Genomic DNA, 19,223 nt, shown 5'->3' with positions numbered 1-19,223 from the left:
AGAATGAATGAGATGGAGCCATGCTGTGCTCCCTTGGCACGGTGCAGGTAAATACCCAGCACAGAGCAAGCAACAAGATTTCCTTGAATTGCAGAGGAAAATGGGTTAGAATGTGAAGTGCTGGCCAGCCTCACAAAGTGGCTGTGGCAAAGTGACACAGCATATATATATTTCTTTTCAAACAAACTCAGAAGTCACCACATTTGAAATGCATGTTTGTGCGTGGTATAGTTTACTCCAACACATGGGGAATATTTTTAGTTGTAAGCTTTATTGTGCAAGCTGTCCCAGCAGTCTGACAAAAGCTAAATTCCAGCTTACAGCTGAAAACCGTAGAAAAATTCCAAAGCCTTTACAAATTATACAAATGAGACTTTAATCCCAGCTGGCCTCACTAATGGGGGCTCTACATCTGGGCACACACACACACAAATGTACTTTCCGTGTGGATTTTCAGCTATTTGAATAATGAAAGATGGAAAAGAGGAAACCCTCTCTTTTGTGCTTGTGTGTGTGTAAATACTTGTATTGCAGTAATAAAAACCAAACAGTCCTATAAGCACAGATTAGCGAGACTGTCACAGAAATACAGCTGTTTCTGAAAAGCGGCCCAGCTCATAGCTCTTGGGCAAAACTGATCTACTGCTCAGAGCAGAACTCACTTCTTTAAGCATCAGAAAGCTTCGAGGCCAATTAATCTTCCCATCCTTTACAAGGCCAGCTATTCGCATGCGCAGGTGTTTCCAAATGTGCTGCTTAGGTCCTAACCAAAGGGTCTCAATGTACATACTAAGCTGTACAGAGTGGACATGCTCATATAAAACACTGCTGTAGCCTCACCTGATAATGGTAGAGAAGGCCCCACAGAAGGAACAGACGACATCCCTATGCAGGCTTCTCTCCCGTGTGTGATGGCTATGGGGAGAGTCAGGGCCAACAGGAGCTACTTGTCATTCCCAAGACACCAACTACTCACAATTCTCATCAAAGGGAAAACATGAAGGTGGGATAAATGTTTTGCTTGCACTACTGAGATAAATTTGGAGAGTATTGGAGCAGGCGGTCAGTAGGAGGTGGTACATTAAGGATGATTTCAGTGTATGTGCTGCTTCATTAATGTACTGACTTTCTTTTAGGAGATGAAAATAAGAGAAATCACCAGCCCTTGTCCAGCAAACCCTGGAAATATAGGAAAAAGCCAAATACATTAAATGCAAAAACATTATTACACAGCCATCTCTCAACTTACTCCTGTATCACTGCACAGGAGAGCTCCACACAGGTCACGCAACAAGGACAAGACGTGAGGTAAACATATGCACACAGGATCCTGGGACAGACACACATTGTAGAGGGACATGGGCAGTGCTTTCCTGGATAAAGTGTTGCTTTATGGGGCAACCCTGGCAGATTATGGATTTGCGTCCTGGCCAAATATTGTGCTGCAAGAGGATGAGAACTCTGCAACTGGAAAGAACATGGGGTGGGACTGCATTGAGATGGGAGCTTCCAACACACTAGATAGCATAGGTCTGAAAAAGCTGGAGGATACCAGTGTCTTACAAGAGACCAAATTATTGGACATTAAACATTACGGCTGACAAAGACAGACTACTGCACTTTGTTTTCACCCAAGGCAAAAGACAGCCTGCCTTTAAAATGATGCCAAACAAACAAATGAGTTGTTGCTTAGGACATGACAAAAGGAGAGTGGAAATCAGAAGACTCAAGGATATACAGAACTGCTACCCAAGGCCAGAAAATTCCATCCATCACTTCATAGGCTTGTTTTAAAAACAGTACAAACATTTTAACTAACACAAATTCTATGCTGCAGAATAAGTAAAAAATGATATTTCTGGACCTAGAAAAAACATTATACCTGGAACACGGAATAGTTCAGCATTCAATGCAGAGCAGTCCATGTAATGAAAAGTGGAATGACAAAAAATATATCTTCTGGCTATTAAAAGAAAGACGTATGTTGACTACTTGAGTGTTTACCCTCACTGTGTTTTCTTTTTGTTACGATGAACTTTCATAGAAAAATACATTCTTATTTTCTTCAGAAGTTCATTTCTGAAAGAGTACCCCAGGGGTAGAAATACCAGGGAAGCAGGAAAAGCAAGCAAAACCCTGAAGAAAAACAACCCTGACTTCAATTGCAAGATGAGAAAAATGAATTATTCTTCCCTCCCTGCTCTCAAAAGATGCTGTACTAATATAAAGCATTAGGAATATCTATTTACTTTCAGCATATAAAGAAAAACGATGAAAGGATCTACATTCAAGGACATTTGACTCCTAGAATGAATCATACCCTGAGTAACGACAGGTTAGTACTGCTGTTTTAAAATATTTGGATTTGGTATGTCTAACCCACCTACTGTATCAGTAAAATAAGCTTCACAAGCTGCTGTAGGATTATTTACTGAGTATAGCTACAATAAAACCACCTGCTGTGAAAAGATTTTTCAGAAAGAAAGGTATAGGAACAAAGTTAAAACCAAGAACTTCTTTTGTAGTCACAGAAGAATTTTTCAGACCAGAGCCAACTACCAGATTCTGTGATACAATCCATGATCCATATCCTAATCTTTCAACAAATTAATTTCCTCGGGGATCAAATGCCACAATTCTACAGCTGGCAAAGAAGCTAATTACATTTTTTACATATATTCTACTTCATGCTTCATTTTTCTTCAGAATTTTATTCCTCTTCACAATCAGTAAGTACAGAGTATGTATCAGGGTTATTTAAAACTTATTAACTCATTGGCAATAACGCAATTATCTGAAAGCATTTATGATCATTGAAAGAAAGCTAACTGAAGTCTCAGTAAGTAAATAAAATAAATGGCTAAACATCCTTTAAATCCATCTTACAAGTGAAAAACTGAGGAACTGAAAGACTTGCTTCCAGTTACTTAGGAAACATAGCATGTTGAGAAAGGAATTCAGATAGCCCGACTCTAAAGCTGGTGTTTTTGACTCAAGCTGACCCCTCTTCTGTTTGAGGCATAAACATTTTTGTAAAAGCTCTGTTTTCTTATCTGCAATTTGTTCAGGTTAAATATGTTATACGAAACACTTGTGCTGAAGAGAAAAGGAAACCAACACTCTCTAAATCTCTAAGCCTGAAGAACGTTGAGCGAGATCAAAGGGTCGAGTAAGCCAGCATGACAACGCATGCAATCTTCTTCCAAATCCAGTAGACAAGCAGCACATCTGAACTTGGAAACAGCCTGTAGCCAAGGATTTTGCTGATTATTTAGTGAAGATATATGGCAAGAATTATAAATGGCTGAATATGTAACAACAGATACAAACTTGAAGAGTGTTCAGCTGCATTAAATTCGTTTAGCACTATTTCTATTACATCAGCTACACTGCTTTGCTCAGAAACTTATCAAAGAAATAAGACATTGCCATTTCACAGCCAAAGATCCACAAATACATACCATGTACCTCAGCCAGTTCCTGCTGTATGAATCTCTTTGTGCAAATCTGCACTCCCTGCAGACTAAACACCGACTGGTTCTATTCTCAGAAGGTTTTGAATAGCACAGGAACCTACACACTCACACCAATGGGCTTCTTCAGAGTTTCTCATGCCTCCTCATTAAGAAAAGACCATAACTGCTCAAAAGCCCAATTATTAATGGAGCAAAGCTTTTTAGAAATATTTCTGGCAGAGGTCATAAAAAATGTCCTGCATTCACAGAGACATCACAGCAGCAAGGGTCTGCTTCGCTGAATGCTTTTAATTTGATTCTCTTTATAAACAAAATCACCACCAGTAAGTTTAGGCTTACTGAAAGCTCCACAAAGTAGAAGACTGCATGGGGAAAAGGGAATTGCTTCCTCACCTGACATCATTCTGTGATCCAATATCTCCTTTGAATCCACCCGTAGCATGCTGTTTAGGGTAAGAGCAGTTTTACTTTGTTGCTAGCAGAAAATAAATGCACAAATTTCTGCATAGTCTTGAAAGCCAAATGCATCCTCCCTTAAATCAGTTAAAGCATACCTGGAAAATTAACATCAGGGCTCTGATTTCACCTTCATACATGCAGATTCAATGCATATCAGTTAATGCAAGTCACTGACACATAAATGAGGATATGAGAACAACAAGGCCACCAGCAAAAAGGGTGGCTCAGATAATGTTGCATCAGGCCATATATTACAGAGTGTTAATGGAAGATCAATCTCCATTGTAGTATCGAGCTTTTCCAGTCACTTATTTCCATGCTACAAGGAATACAGAAGGACACTGCAGACACACAGCACACACTGAACTTTAGGATTGTAACGGGTCTATGTAGGTTGCTTTCAGAGCTACAGAAGTCTTGCGTTCAAGACACTCACATTTGCAAAGCCGAACAAAATACTGCAGCCATTATCACAACAGTTCAGCTGAGTTATTGCAAAATTATTCACCACTCAAGGGTTGCACTTACTGCTTACTTAGCACAGTGATGAAACTTATTTGGGAGAGGAACACGTTTCTTCATGGGGAAGCTCACTGCTGCTAGCCAAACTTCTGATACTAAGGGAGCAATATGTTGCTGCCTCTGGGACTGAGACACTTCAGGAGGAGGAAATGGTGAATGAGGAGAATACCAAAAGCTTTTTTCAACATTATGTCTTCAAAAACATCACAGTCCAATTTGTACAGGCGCCAGCCACTCCTTTTGGCAGAATGCATGATGTCTTGTATTCTACAGCCAATTTGTTGACTCTAATTAGCAATTTGGGAATAGAGGAAGAACAAGAGGAATAAAAAATTAAGAGCACAGTGCCAGTATCTGTAACAGGACGCACACTCTTTCATTACTATTTTTCTAAATGTAGCTGAATGGTGACTGCATCCAGTTCTTTCTTGAGAAATAGCCATGAGTGTGAGTAGCTCCATATTGCACCTGATTGTAGGCGAACAAATGTTTGCTTTCCTTTCCATGTAAGGGCTCTAAGGGAACTGCAACATGCAGCCTAGCAGATAAAAGTCGGTGTCAACTAACACTTTTGTCTTAATTAAATTTTCTTTGTCTCTCTTATGTTCTGTGTTCCAATCTAACGGCAGCAACCTGGAAACCTGGATGTCTCCAAACATGTTGATCCCAAAAGCACTGAGAGAACAAAAAGTACCCATATTTATTTCTTTCCTGCACACTTGGGCCTCTTTCAGAGATTCCTAGACTAAACGTCCCAGTAGTTGATGTAACCTTTTCTGAAGTCTCTTGTGCCCAATTGCTCCTATTTGGAGATTAATTTTTCCAACAGTCACAACGTGGATAGTTCACAACCTCTGAACTCTCTCAGATACTTTTTGAAGGGCATTTTGTAACTTCATTCCCTTTACAGATGATGGAGCTGTGGGGTGGCAACAGAAGTATGAATCAATGCACATAAGAGAGATGGGTGAAGCACTTCAGTCTGAATATCAATATTGAAACAGTCTCAGATCATCTTTCCCATGGTCAGCACCAACATCTCCACCTTTGACAATGTCTCTAAAGCCTTCCTCCTGCTGTTTTCCTGGTCTAATGCAACGCCTACTCTTCCACAAGTAAAAACAGAACATCTCTCCCTGCTTTCACCATTGCCTTCCCTCTTTTCCCATAAACTCATGTTTTTTGTTTTTGGTAAAGGCAGCTGTTGCCACAGCTTTGGTTGCTGGCTTAAGTACAGAGCATTTCAGTGGCACAGGTGGCTAATGAGACACCTACCTACCCACTGCAGCAAGTTTTTGCCATTTCTTTCTCAACAAAAACAAGTGTATCTTTAACAACTCCCTCCCAAAGAAAAAGGGAGGAATAATAAGCTGAAAATTGCAATGGCTTTGATGAGAACTGCTATTAAAATGTTACTCTCAGCCATGAGCATTCACAGACAATACTAACGAACACGTTAAAAACCATAAAGAACACACAAGTAACAGGAAGTTTAATTATATTCTTTACAGTAACTGTTCAAGTTTGTACTTTGAAGATGTACATTCCTAGTGAGAGATGTCATTTGATTTGGAAACGCTAGCTCAGGATGGTTAGGCATGAATATCTGGCTGCTGAGCAATTAGTATCCCTTTCAGGAAGAAAGCTTCCCCAAGGGGCATGGTATTTATATCATAACATCCAAATGTATATGATCACACTAAGATTAGATACAGAACACTCACAGATTTGGAGCAATTAAAGAGACTACAATCACCACGTACAGTTTCTCTCTTCTCTCCATCCTTTCCCAATGATCCTGTTAGGGCAGGAGTGGCCCAGGTTAGTACTTCAACCATCATGGGTGATCTGTCTCCTCAGCTAGCTTTGGCCCTCAAATTTAGGTTGGCCAGAGTGCGGGACTGCTCTTGGTGAACCTGCCAGCTGGAGATCATTAACTTGCAAGCGCTTGATCCTGTGGGATGGGACAGGGGAAACAAGGCAAGTGCTGGAGGTAGAAGTACAGAATACAACCCAAACTGGCTTGTTTTCACTTGTTGCACAACTCTGCTCTGAAATATTTAGGGCAAATCAAAATGTTTTCACACTACCTATTTCTAGCCCTGACATCTCACATGGCCTCACTGATGGCAAGGTATTGTTGTAAAAGTGCAATGCTTTGTCCCAAGAGAAGGTGTCAAGAGGGGGTGGGGAGAGTGGTCCATGTTACCTGTTCTTGACGTCTTCCCCAGTTCCCTCACTATCATTGCTCCAGTCCTTTTGGATTCCAACTCAGAGAGGAGCATGCAAAAATCCCAAATCCTTCCTCAAAACAAAATCCCTATTTGATGTCTTATTTCTTTGCTTCACTCCTACTCTGCCAATTTCACATCAACACTTTATCCCACCAGCACCTTAAGCCTAGCAAACCCTAGTATAATTAAATGCCGCCTCTCAACTTGGCTTCAGCAACTGAATCCTCTGCGTCTTCCTGGCTCTAGCTTTACATTTACTAACCCCTAGATATTAAATTTCAAAGCAAAATTAAAATGTTTTCTCCACTTACTTAAGGGCCTGCTTAAGCTTTTCCAGTTGAGGTCTTGAACAGCAGCTTCTTATTCACACTCAGTGTGCTGGTGTGAGAATTAGGTGAGGGTGACCAAGGAAACCAGCTGCTCACTGTCCCTGCAAGACCTACTCATGTGCTGGCTGGACCAGATTGCCCTCCAGTGTCAGTACGGTGGTAGTGATTTTCGGAAATACAGCCACAACCACCCTCACCTAATGCAAGCAGCAAAGAACAAAATAGACCTTATGTAAATGCAGCCCAATAGTGCTTGGAGTTAAAATGGTCAGGAAAGCTGGGAGAGTAAAAGCAAAAACCACTTTCTCATTCTTTTCAGATGTGTGGATTGACTGTACTTGCAGAACTACTGATTCTGTCAACTACAAAGTGTTCAAAATGTCATACAACCTGCAGATTTAAGTGGATTAAGGTATTTCAAAAGGTTTGAGACAAATTATGTAGGATGAGCATCATTGCAGAGTGCTTTATGTAGGCATACCTATGAATACTTGAGGAAGAGAACTACTGTGGGAAACTGCATTTCAGCTCGGTTCAATGATAGGTCAGAGACAAATCACAGAGGCATAGGTTAATGACTGCCCCAATTTGTTAAATGTCATTTCCATGCTTTATGACAAAGTTCAGCCTGACAGTTCTGCACAGCATTAGGACCATTATTATTTCATGATATTTGACGAGAAGCGGTTTGTAGCAGCAGCTTCTGAAATGAATTCCTGAATTCTTAGCTGACTCATTTGCATAATTTGTCAGGCACCTGTGGTTTCACTAGTCATTAATAGATAAACTCAAGGCAGAGAAGCTGGGCTTTAACATGTAAACTGGGATTTCTGCTCCTATGCAGGTCTAAGGAAGGTTAATGAGTCATAAATACACACAGCGTAAGACTAAAGATGTTCTGTGCTACAGACAGACCTCTGACTCAGACACCAAGACCACAAGCGCATGTAACAGATAGTATTAAAGGGGTTTATGCTAAACATGTACTTTAGAATTCCGATGTGTGATCACAAGATTGCACCCACCTACATACTGCATATTGGAATCAGCCTTAGAATTAGTATCAAACACAGGGAAAAAATAAAGAATCAAGCAAAATGGGATGAGGAGCACAAGAAAGAATGTAATGTTACCTAATCTCTCCATACACCACTTACAAGATTTTCAGTGCCGTCAGAATGTAAGAGTTTGCCAGTTTACAGAATTAATAATGTATATGCAAAAATGAAATACTGAACTGGGTGACTGCACTACCAAAAACATTTTGAAAGAATTCTGAAGCATCTGGCCTGAAGATGCTTCTTGCAACAGGTGTAAATGTCTTGCCAGATACAAGGAAACCGTAAAAAAATCATGTCCTTACAGTATTCTGATTAAAATATATCATTACTGTCAAATCGCTTATCACACTGTCAATTTGTTTATGCTTTGCTGCTCACAAACAATGATAACTGAAGTAGAAGGTTAAGTTTTATTTTGGGTACATCTGTCTCCTAAAGTCCTGAGGTTGTATGCTCCAAATAAGCAGGTACTTTGTTACAGAGTTGAACAGAACGTCCAAATGAAGAAACGCTGCAGTAAATTAAGTTACTCACAACTAAGTTTAACCTCTACTCAAAAAGGTGCTCAGACATCTCAGACAGGAAGTACATGGCTGTCTCAGGTGCCCTACTTCTCCTCCCTTTCAGCCTCAGACTAGCCTGTTCCTCTCTTTTATTCCTCTTCTTTCTTACAGCGACGAGATCAGAGCTCCCTGAGGACCTCACTGGCTGCGTTAGGAATCAACTCGTGCACAGGCCCTTTGCCACAGACAGAGTGTAAATCTGAGTGTGTTACTGCAGATATAAAAGCAGATGATCAGATTGTCCAGCAAGCCTGTTGCTGTACTTCTTACACACTCAGAGCAGACCATTGTTTCCTATGAAATCAGCAACATCGACACAGGTGGGAAATTCACACTGGAAAAGCTAATCTCACTTCAGTTTCTTGTATTGGCCTGCACAAGCACATTTGCTCTAACACTGCTAATGTAATAGGTTTGTAAGCATGCGGTCATGAACTGAAAGGGACATGCAGTCATTTGTCACACACATCCACACATCTTAGCCAAATAGGACAATATGTTTCTAGCAGCAGGTCACTCAGAAAATAGAAACCCACGTTCCTTTGACCTCTTCTTCCATCCGTTACCTGGACGTCTGGCATTTACCAAAATAGGAAGAAGCAGACAGGCCGGTGCCTGTGCATGACCCTCTGGTTGTAGACACAGCATTGCCTCTGCGGGAGTCTGGCCAAGTCATGCAGCAGCTCTGTAACATTGCTGGCGTAACAGGGGAAGGAGGGGGCAGGCAAGCAAATCCACTAAAAATGAGTCAGCCCGAGTCTCTGTCAAATGACTCAGAGTAACAAGTGAATAACAAGGATTATGAAAGTACAGACTCCGTTGTGTGAGGCCATTCATATGACTCGTGTTCCCCAGTGACGCAAGAAGCAAATGAACTGAGGACTACTGACAATGTACGATTCCTATCTCACTGCCTGCAATATAATTTGGAGGATACTTCCACAGACAGGCTGAGCCAGAGATAAAAAAGTGACAGAAGACAGCTGGGAAAGAGAGAGAAACAGACTAAGTTGAGGTTATTTCGCACTTTTCTCCCCAGGCGCACAGAAACAAAACTGATTGCTATATGCTTATCAAACGGGGTTCATTCTTCTGTTGTCCTGCTTATTCCTCCAGAGAATCAAAGAAGTTTTCTGCATGGCTGGAAGGCCATCTGGAAGGCCTCAAAGCATCACATGCCACCACAGACCATCTCTTTCCACCAGATGTGCTCTGGCATGAGTTGCAACTGAAAGTGAGGCTGGTACCTTCCTCAGATCCCAAGGTAACTTCATAGAACACAAGAATGAAGGGGCAGTCTGATGTCCCTCACCTGGTCTCTATACCAGGATACAGTAACAGCGAGAACGCCCAAGAATTTTATGGCACTGTGTGACTTGCAGACCTGGAAGCATGTTACATAAGTACCCAAAATCTTATCTGTGTTTTACAGATGGGGCAAAAGACTGGTAAGCACAGAAAGGAGCTCTTCAAAAGTAGTTAAAATCTCTTCGGCTTGTGTAATGCATGAAACCTTTACTCACTGACCGAGTAAAGTTACCACAAACTTGTCAGGGGTTCATCCACATCCCTTGCATTTCTCACATCTGAAAAAACAGGTTCCCTTCAAAAGCATTTAGAATCAAGTAATAAACACAAGAGATAGGGAACAAATGGAAAATAATTCAGATTAAAAGACTACTGTTTGATCAAACAGGCAATCTCACCACCTTCCAACATGGAATGGAACCAGGCCCATGATGCAGCAGCTGCTCCTTCCCTGACATACACAAAACTCATGGCGTCTACTATGTCACTGGATGGAAACCTTGTCAGAGATGGCTGGTACTACTTCCACTTATCTTGTCTGGTTTTCAAGAAGTTGGGAAGAAAGAGAATGTTTTTGGTGTCCTGTTGTCCTGGCTTAGTATGTGTGAACTCCTTGAGGAGTTCAGTTCAGTTGACAACTGCAGGAAGAATTATGCTTTCAATGCCAGATTTCTACTGAACCGTATGTTACACTGGTAAAGTAACAGTAGATTTAGTACTTCCTAGTATGAAACAATGCTAAATGAACACCTTAACCTTTTCCCCTAAAAGACAATTTTCTGGATAAAGTTCATCACTACTCCTAGCTCTTATGGATCTCTTGGCACTTCACAAAAGCATTATACCTCGTGTCACTGCTGAAAATTTTCTTAACACCATTTTATCTACCTGAACAACTCCTCTAATATAGGCAACACAGACTATGGAGAAGTATGAGAAGACCTGGTATCTCCTTTGTGTAACCAAGAATAGAGAAATGAAACCTAACATGCAACTGACTAGTTATCGAAACATCCTCATTTGACTTCATAGATCTTGATAGACATACTTTTCATAAGACATGTGTAATTAATTTGTGAAAAGAAAGAAAATATATATTAATTTTAAGCCACTTCTCCCCAGAAGAAGTGTTTCTCTTTTCATTAAAAAACTATAGTCAAACAAAATCTACAGCAGCAGCTTGAATTCAGGCTGAACAGCCCTGAGTCTCCCAGCTTTTCCTTACAAGAGAGATGTTACAGGCCCCTCACCATCTTTGAGGCTCTCCACTGGACTCTCTCTTCAAGTTCCCTGTCTTTCCTAAACTGAGGAGCCAAGAACTGGACATACTGCTCCAGTTGTGGCCCCATGTAGAGGGGAATGATGACCTCCCTTGACCTGCCAGCCATGCAATTGTTAACACACCCCCCAATACCAATGGCCTTCTTGGCAACAAGGGCACCCTGTCATGAAGTGGCTTTACCCAGGAGAAGACAAAAAGAGATGGGAAGGGAGTGTAAGTGGCTGCCAGATGCACAGTGCTGCTTTCTGCCCCTCAGCCAACCAGCACCACCAGACATTCATGTTTAGACAAATTATTTTATTTTGTCCTTACAGATCACAGAACCCCTGAGTAGTTTGGTTTTTCCTGAAGAGAGAGGCTGAATGCATTAATGATCTACACACTCCTCTAGAAGCACAAGGAAAAGACACAGACTTCAGAAGTGAACCCAAATACAACCACAGGGACAAAAAGGCCAGGGCAGAGAGTGGAAGTGCCTGGAAGTGGCACGGCTTCCTGGAAGCTGCTGTTTCTAGCTACAGCCTGTACAGCTCTTTGACATCTCCCTCACCATCCCCTTTACCATCTCCTGTGCCTTTCAGTCACTGTCAGAAGAGAAGGGTGAAGAGGTAGAAGAGCAGGATGCTGAGAAGGAAGATGAGGAGTGTGCTGAAGAGAAAAAGGATCAGTGGGCAGAGGAGGCTGAGGATGTGCCTGCAGTGGGAGGTCTCCTGCCTGAGGACTGGGCAGCTGCGTTCAGGCGGCACCAGCAGATCCTGGACCCTGTGCTGCTCTGGCTGCGGCAAGAGCTGTGTGCCAGTGTGCTCAGGAGGCCCATAGGCATAATGATCAAGAAAATTAGAAAAGATATTCATCTTTTCCTGCATAACAGTTGCCAGGTTATACATTAGTGATGGAATGGCAGGAGTATCGTTCCCAAGAGAATCTCTGAACACTGATTTCTAGTAGATATAAATGACTGAGATTAACTCCAGCCTGGGCTTTCCAAAAATTACAAATAATCTCAAATATAACTCAAACCAATGACACGTATCTGGCTCCCACACGGGTCTTATACCTATTTCAAATGCTACCTTTATTCATTCATTAATTTATTAATTGCTGCTGCAGTTGTGCCATACTTCTTTGGTGCAACCTTCTGCAGCAAAGTGCAGCTGGAAGCCTTCAGAACCATGACTGTGACAGAACTATGGCCACAGCAGTGGCTACACAAAAATTCCCCAATGAAAAGGAGTTTACAGTGTCCCAGACACACAGTGCTCTGTGGCCACGGGGACAGTGAAAACATCACAGAGTAACAGGTGGTGACATCACCAAGCCAAGGACTGTGACCACTCCACCTTCGCTGAGCACCTTTGGGCGTGGGCAGAGCCTGGTCCAGTTTGTTCGTGCCTGGACTCCTGGCGAGCGTGTGTGCGAGGCTTGGAGGTGTAACGAGCGTTTTGCTTGGGTGTTGGGTTGTGCTTTGGGGACTGTGGGCAGCGGCTCTCAGTGCCCATCCCTACAGCCATCACCTGCATTTCCCTGGCCTGCCTGAATCGGGCAGCCGGGTCCTACGAGGCGCACGTGTAGCAGCAGAGGTGAGCCGGGTGCTGACATGTCCCCCATGGTGGCAATGGGGTGAGCGCTGGGATGTGGGGAGCTGCCAGGGCTGCAGCCTGACCCTGTGGGGCTTTAGAGCAGCCAAGGCGTGGGGCCAGGAAGGGTTCCTACTGAGGAACTGGGATATTTCTTCTGTCTCATCCTGGGACAGCGACTGACCGTGGCCTCTCTCCCTTCTTGCAGTGCGCAACTTTCATCCCTGTGGTGCTGGTGAGGGGGTGTGGATCCTCACCTTCAGTCCCCAGCAGGCCACAGAGTGAATATGATGGCAGCAGAGCAGGCATGGATATGTCCTATCTGCCGTGATGGCCGAAAGGACGTGGCCTATGCGGTCCCTTGCTGCCACAAGTTCTGTCTGGGCTGCATCCTGCGCTGGGCCAAGCAGAACAACAGCTGCCCGCTCTGCAGGACAGTCATGGCTGTCATCAAGGTTGAAGAGTGGGACAACGATGATGACCTGGACTTCATCGTCTGGCCCCCAGCACAGCCTGTACCCGCCTGCTTCCAGGCAGCCGCTGCTCCTGCCTACAGCCTCTACAGCTCCTTGCCATCTCCTTCACCATCCCCTTTACCATCTCCTGAGCCCTTCCTGTGGCCGCCAGAGGAGCAGGAGGGGGAAGAGGTAGAAGAGCAGGATGCTCAGGAGGCGGATGAAGAGGAGGCTGAGGATGGCGAGGAGCAGTGGGGAGAGGAGCAGTGGGGACAGGAGGCAGAGGAGCAGCAGGATGAGGAGGCAGAGCTGCTGCAACCTGATGAGCCATACCAACGGGAGGCTGAGGATGTGCCTGCAGTGGGAGGTCTCCTGCCTGAGCTCTGGGCAGCTGTGTTCAGGCAGCACCAGCAGATCCTGGACCCTGTGCTGCTCTGGCTGCGGCAAGAGCTCAGAGTCATCTTTGGGGGACAGTGGCGGCCGGCACTGTCAACTGAGACCATCATCCTGAATGACCTGTGCGATTTCGGGCTGGACAGCGAGGTCCTGCTTGGGGACGTGTGGCCTGTCCTGGAGGACAGAGCAGAGACACTCATCCAGGGCCTCATCCACACCGCTGTGAGCCAGTGCGCTGAGGAGGCCCATAGGCTGCTGGGCCTCCAAGATGCCGCCGTGTTCATGGAGCAGCAGGACAGCCCTGTGGCCATTCCTAGCCCTGTAGCCTCCCCACCACTGACCCTCAGCTCACGGCCTGCAAGTCCCAACACACAGGACCTGCCCAGTACATCAGAGGCTGTCCTTCATGGCTGCCCTGCTGGGCACATCCCATGGGATCCAGAGGAGCCCTGTGAGGACATGGAGCAGGGCGCAGCAGCAGGGCCCTCTGCTCAAAGCAGCAGCTCCTCCGCTCCTGGCCGCTCCCCTGGTGGAGCCCAGCGGCCCCCTAAGAGAAGGGCTGACAGTGACCATGACCCAAACCAGCCCTGCAAGAGGCTGCGCCATCAGTGACACCAGAAGCCTCTTGAATTGCAAATAAAAATAGAAAAGATTATTCCACAAAGTCTCAGTTTTACTCCTTAGCTGGCGATCCATGCTCACAGTGCTGCTTCCTCCCCCTCAGCCCACCAGCACCACCAGACCATCATGTTCATATAACATGGGGGGCGCTCTGGTAACAGGGGTTGCTGAGAAGGCGGAAATACTGAACGCCTTCTTCCCTTCTGTCTTTAGTGAAAGGGCTCTCCTCAGGAATCCCGGACCTTGGAGGTTGATGAGACAGTCCGGGGAATGGGAGATTTCCCTTTAGTCAGGGAAGAGGTGGTCTGTGAGTGTCTAGGAAACATTAAGGTCCATAAATCCATGGGACCTGATGGGGTGCATCCGCGGGTGCTGAGAGAGCTGGCGGAGGTTGTTGCTGAGCCACTCTCTGTAATCTTTCAGAGGTCTTGGAGAACTGGGGAGGTGCCTGAAGACTGGAGGATGGCCAATGTCACTCCAGTCTTCAAAAAGGGTAAGAAGGAAGACCTGGGTAACTATAGGCCAGTCAGCCTCACCTCTGTCCCAGGGAAGGTGATGGAACAGCTTGTGCTGGATGCCATCTCCAGACAACTGGGTGATAAGGAGGTTATCAGGAGTACCCAGCATGGGTTCACCAAGGGGAGGTCGTGCTCGACCAACCTGGTGGCCTTTTATGAAGATGTCACTAGCTGGGTGGACAGGGGGAGGGCGATAGATGTAGTCTATCTTGATTTCAGTAAGGCTTTTGATACTGTCCCCCATGACATCCTTATAACAAAGCTGAGGAAGTATGGGATAGATGAGTGGACGGTGAAGTGGGTCGAGAATTGGCTGACTGGCAGAGTGCAGAGGGTTGTCGTTGGCGGTGCGGTGTCTGGCTGGAGGCCTGTAACTAGCGGCATCCCCCGGGGGTCTGTACTGGGTCCGGTCTTGATCAACATCTTCATCAATGACCTTGATGAGGAGGCAGTGACCACCCTCAGCAAGTCTGCTGATGACACGAAGTTGGGAGGATTGGCTGACACGCCTGAAGGCTGTGCTGCCATTCAGCGAGACTTGGACAGGCTGGAGAGCTGGGCAGTAAGAAACCGGATGAGGTTTAACAAAAGCAAGTGTAAAGTCTTGCACCTGGGTAGAAATAATTGCATGCACCAGTACAGGCTGGGGGAAGAGCTGCTGGAGAGGAGCTCTGCAAAGAGGGACCTGGGCGTCCTGGTGGACGACAGACTGACCATGAGCCAGCAGTGTGCCCTTGTAGCCAAAAAAGCCAATGGCATACTGGGGTGTATTAAAAAGAGCGTGTCCAGCAGGTCGAAGGAGGTGATCCTCCCCCTCTACTCTGCCCTGGTGAGGCCTCATCTGGAAGATTGTGTCCAGTTCTGGGCTCCCCAGTACAAAAAAGACAGGGATCTCTAGGAAAGAGTCCAGCGGAGGGCCACTAAGATGGTGAAGGGCCTGGAGCATCTCCCCTATGAGGAGAGACTTAGGGAACTGGGTCTGTTTAGCCTTGAAAAAAGAAGGCTGAGAGGGGACTTGATCCAGATTTATAAATGCCTGAGGTGTGGGAGCCATAGTGGTGAGGCTGGTCTGTTTTCAGTAGTGCGTGGGGATAGGACTAGGGGTAATGGGATGAAAGTACAGCATAGGAAGTTCCGCACGAATGTGCGGAAGAACTTCTTTACAGTCAGGGTGACGGAGCACTGGAACAGGCTGCCCAGGGAGGTGGTGGAGTCTCCTTCTCTGGAGATATTTAAGACCCGCCTGGATGCCTACCTGTGTGACATGGTGTAGGGAGCCTGCTTTGGCAGGGGGGTTGGACTCAATGATCTCTAGAGGTCCCTTCCAACCCCTACAATTCTGTGATTCTGTGAACTTATTCCGTTTTCTTCATATGGATCACAGACCAGGTAAATAATCTGTTTGTTCTCAGGAGAGCTGCTGAGTATCTTAATGATCAACACTCTCCTCTACAAAAATAAGGAGAAGACATGCATTTTAGATTCCCTTCCAAATATAATGACAGTGGCCAGTGCCATCACAATGGCTACATTTGGGCTGTGCACTGGGTTGCACAATGTTATTCAACACACACAATCCATTCATCCCAAGACACTTTCCTAGTGTCATCTCACAGTTTTAAGCCAATGACAGTGAACCTTCCAACAAGAATAATTAGCAAAGAAGCATGCAGAATGCTGATACAGAATAGCACTCAAAGTTGGTGTCACCACTGAAAAAAGCCTGGTCCCATCCACTAGCTCTAGGCCATCAGATACACATAAGCATTGATAAGATCCCCCCTCAGCCTTTTTCACGCTTAACAACCCCAGGTCTCCCAGCCTTTCCTTACAAGGGAGAATCTCCAGGCGCCTCGTCATTTTGTGGTTCTCCGCTGCACTCTCTCTAGAAGTTCCCTATCTTTCTTGAACTGAGGAGCCCAGAACTGAACACAGTACTCCAGATGTGGCCTCACCAACACAGAATCAAGGTAGAAGTGAACCTCCCTTGACCTGCTGTCCACACTCCTTTTAAAACACCCCAGGACACCACTGCCCTTAATGTCTGCAAGGGTGTCATGCCTACCCATTTTCTACCAGGACACTCAGGTCATGACAAATAGCTCCTTTCCAGCAGGTTTCTCCCTAACCTGTACCAATGAATGCAGCTATTTTTCCCCAGGTGCAGGAACGTACATTTGCCCATGCTGGACCTCAATAGGTCCCTCCTGACCAGCTCTCCAGCATATCCCAGTCTCTCCAAATACCAGCACAGACTTTTGGTGTGTCAGCTACTCCTCTCTGTTTTACACTTTTTTCCCCCTCAATCCACTACACTGTCCACTCATCTATCCCATACTTTCTAATCTTACACATGAACTGTAATTTCCCAGCTCCTCTTTCTTGCCCTTTTTGAAGACGGGAGTGACACTGGCTTTCCTTCAGTCCTCAGGCAACTCTTCTATTCTCCATGACCCTCAAAGATGATAGAGAGCAGCTTAACAATCACTTCTGCCTGTTTCCTTAGCACTCATAGGTACATCCCATCAGGGCTTGTGGATTCATATGCATCTAGTTCACCAGATCCTCCTTGACCAGAGATAAATCTTCCCTCTTCCCTTCCTCAGCCTCTCCCTCCTGTCTCTATGGTCTGGGATTCCCAAGCAGCAGTCTTAGCAGTAAGGACGGAAACAAGATGTTCAGTAGCTCTGCTTCTTCAGTGCCCTCCATCACCAAGGCACCCACCTCATTTAGCCACCAGTCCACATTTTCCCTAGTCTTCCTTTTACTACTGACATACTTAAAGAGGTCTAGTTATTCTTGACCTCCCTTGCCAGATCAAGTTCCAAGTGGGTCACAGATTTCTGTGTTGCACCCCTGCATGCCCTGACTGTGTTTCTATGTTTCTCCCAACTGGCCAGATCCTTTTCCCATACTCTACAGGCTCTATTCTCCGATCTGAGTTTTTTAATGAGCTCCTTGCTCATCCATGTGAGTCTCCTGCCACCTTTGCCTGATTTCTTACTCTTAGAGATACACTGATCTTGAGCTTGAAAGAAGCACTGCTTGAAAGTCAACCAACCCTCTTGGGCCCCTCAAGCTTTCAGTGCTCTGACCTTCCTGTTTATTCCCCATGCTGCATGCACTGGTGTACAGGTACTTCAGAGAGAAAATGGAAACAGAGGATGCAAGTTTCCCTAGCGGGATCTAAGAAGATTCCCCAGAACTAGACACACGCATGAGGTGGTTGGCCTTCTGGTGGGGCATTGATTACATTAATTACATCAGAGTTAGAAAACATTAAGATACTTAATATCTGCAACACAATCAGTGCTCATTCCCACTTCTGTTTAAATCTGCTTTTTGTGATGCAGTTTTGAAGCTGATGCTTCTGTAATGCTTACAGCCTACTCAAGTTACTGAGCAATTGTAACACGGCAGATTTGGAGATTGCCAACTCCTGCAGGATGGGCAGGAAAGTAGATGGAAATACCTTGCCAGATCCCACACACATTTTAAATTTGATCAACTTGTTACAAGTTTCCTGCACTGGATCTGTTGTGCAGTTACTGGCAGGTATCTTAATTCACCAACAGAACAAGTGCTATACAAGTAGTCAAGACTTCTTCTGAACAGCCCAGACAACTCTTATCAAGACAGCAAATCACCACATGGATCTGTTCAAGAGGCACTCAAAACAACTCGAGTGCTTTTGAAGCAATTCTCCTGATACAAAAGCACAGGACCAGCTTTAAGCCCTACTTGCTTCACTCAGTTTCTTTCATTCCTCATTTTTATTTACTTCTGTATTTCTTCAGAAAGATTTATTTGGTGGCACTTTTAAAGGGAGTTCACTTACGTTCACCAGAAAGACAACGTCCTCATCAATTGTTCTGCAGAACAGAAGTCACTTTGGAAGGTTATAAACTCATCCCTCCCTGAGTTACCTGAATTCACTGGCCTCTGTAAGCATCTAGCAAAAATGGAAGCTGGATGGAAAAACAACTTTTGAAATAACTTCCTCTAGCAAAGCAATACCAAAAAGCCCCAAATCCAATCCCCAGATTTCTCTCTCTTAAGCTATCTGCCCTCTGACATAATGCTACATACAGTCACAGACTCCATACACACAGTTACAAACTCAGAAAAAGAGCCTCACATGCAAGAAGATCCACCAAACTTTTGAGAGCTGGGTTGCTCGGGGCAACTGCAGAATTTAATTGGCTTTAGGAAAACACAAGGAAAAATGCAAAGAAAAAACACACACACACACACACACAAATAAAAGCCCAAAGTTTTAGTAGGGCTTTTTTTTTCTTACCCCTTCCCTTCCAGCAGAGTTGTAACATTGACCAAATCTGAGCATTGCCATAATTTCAGCTGCATTTGTCTCAAAGGAAAATTTTTCATTTAGATGAGTTCTACACAATTTTTTTGTTAAGA

The 19,223-nt window shown here is 44.8% G+C and overlaps 2 protein-coding genes across 11 annotated transcripts in view; one reads left to right on the top strand and one right to left on the bottom strand.

The window, feature by feature from the left end:
* Positions 1–19,223, bottom strand: part of MYRIP (myosin VIIA and Rab interacting protein) — a 185,182-nt gene that overhangs the window by 48,832 nt on the left and 117,127 nt on the right. The gene's annotated exons all lie outside the window — the stretch shown is intronic.
* Positions 9,635–14,274, top strand: LOC146762078 (E3 ubiquitin-protein ligase Topors-like). The gene has a single exon (XM_085540897.1). It carries the CDS (start codon positions 13,099–13,101, stop codon positions 14,272–14,274), a length of 1,176 nt encoding a protein of 391 aa, XP_085397023.1. The 5' UTR covers positions 9,635–13,098.

Source organism: Coturnix japonica, chromosome 2 (genome assembly GCF_054131305.1).
Source record: "Coturnix japonica strain WE chromosome 2, WE-NBRP24, whole genome shotgun sequence".
Lineage (NCBI taxonomy): Eukaryota > Metazoa > Chordata > Aves > Galliformes > Phasianidae > Coturnix > Coturnix japonica.
Note: the sequence above shows the minus strand (reverse complement) of the source record. Positions and strands in the feature narration are given on the sequence as shown.

Bases quoted from the DNA above. Each gene is read 5' to 3' on its own strand.
- LOC146762078 (XM_085540897.1), top strand. From the start codon at position 13,099: ATGATGGCAGCAGAGCAGGCATGGATATGTCCTATCTGCCGTGATGGC.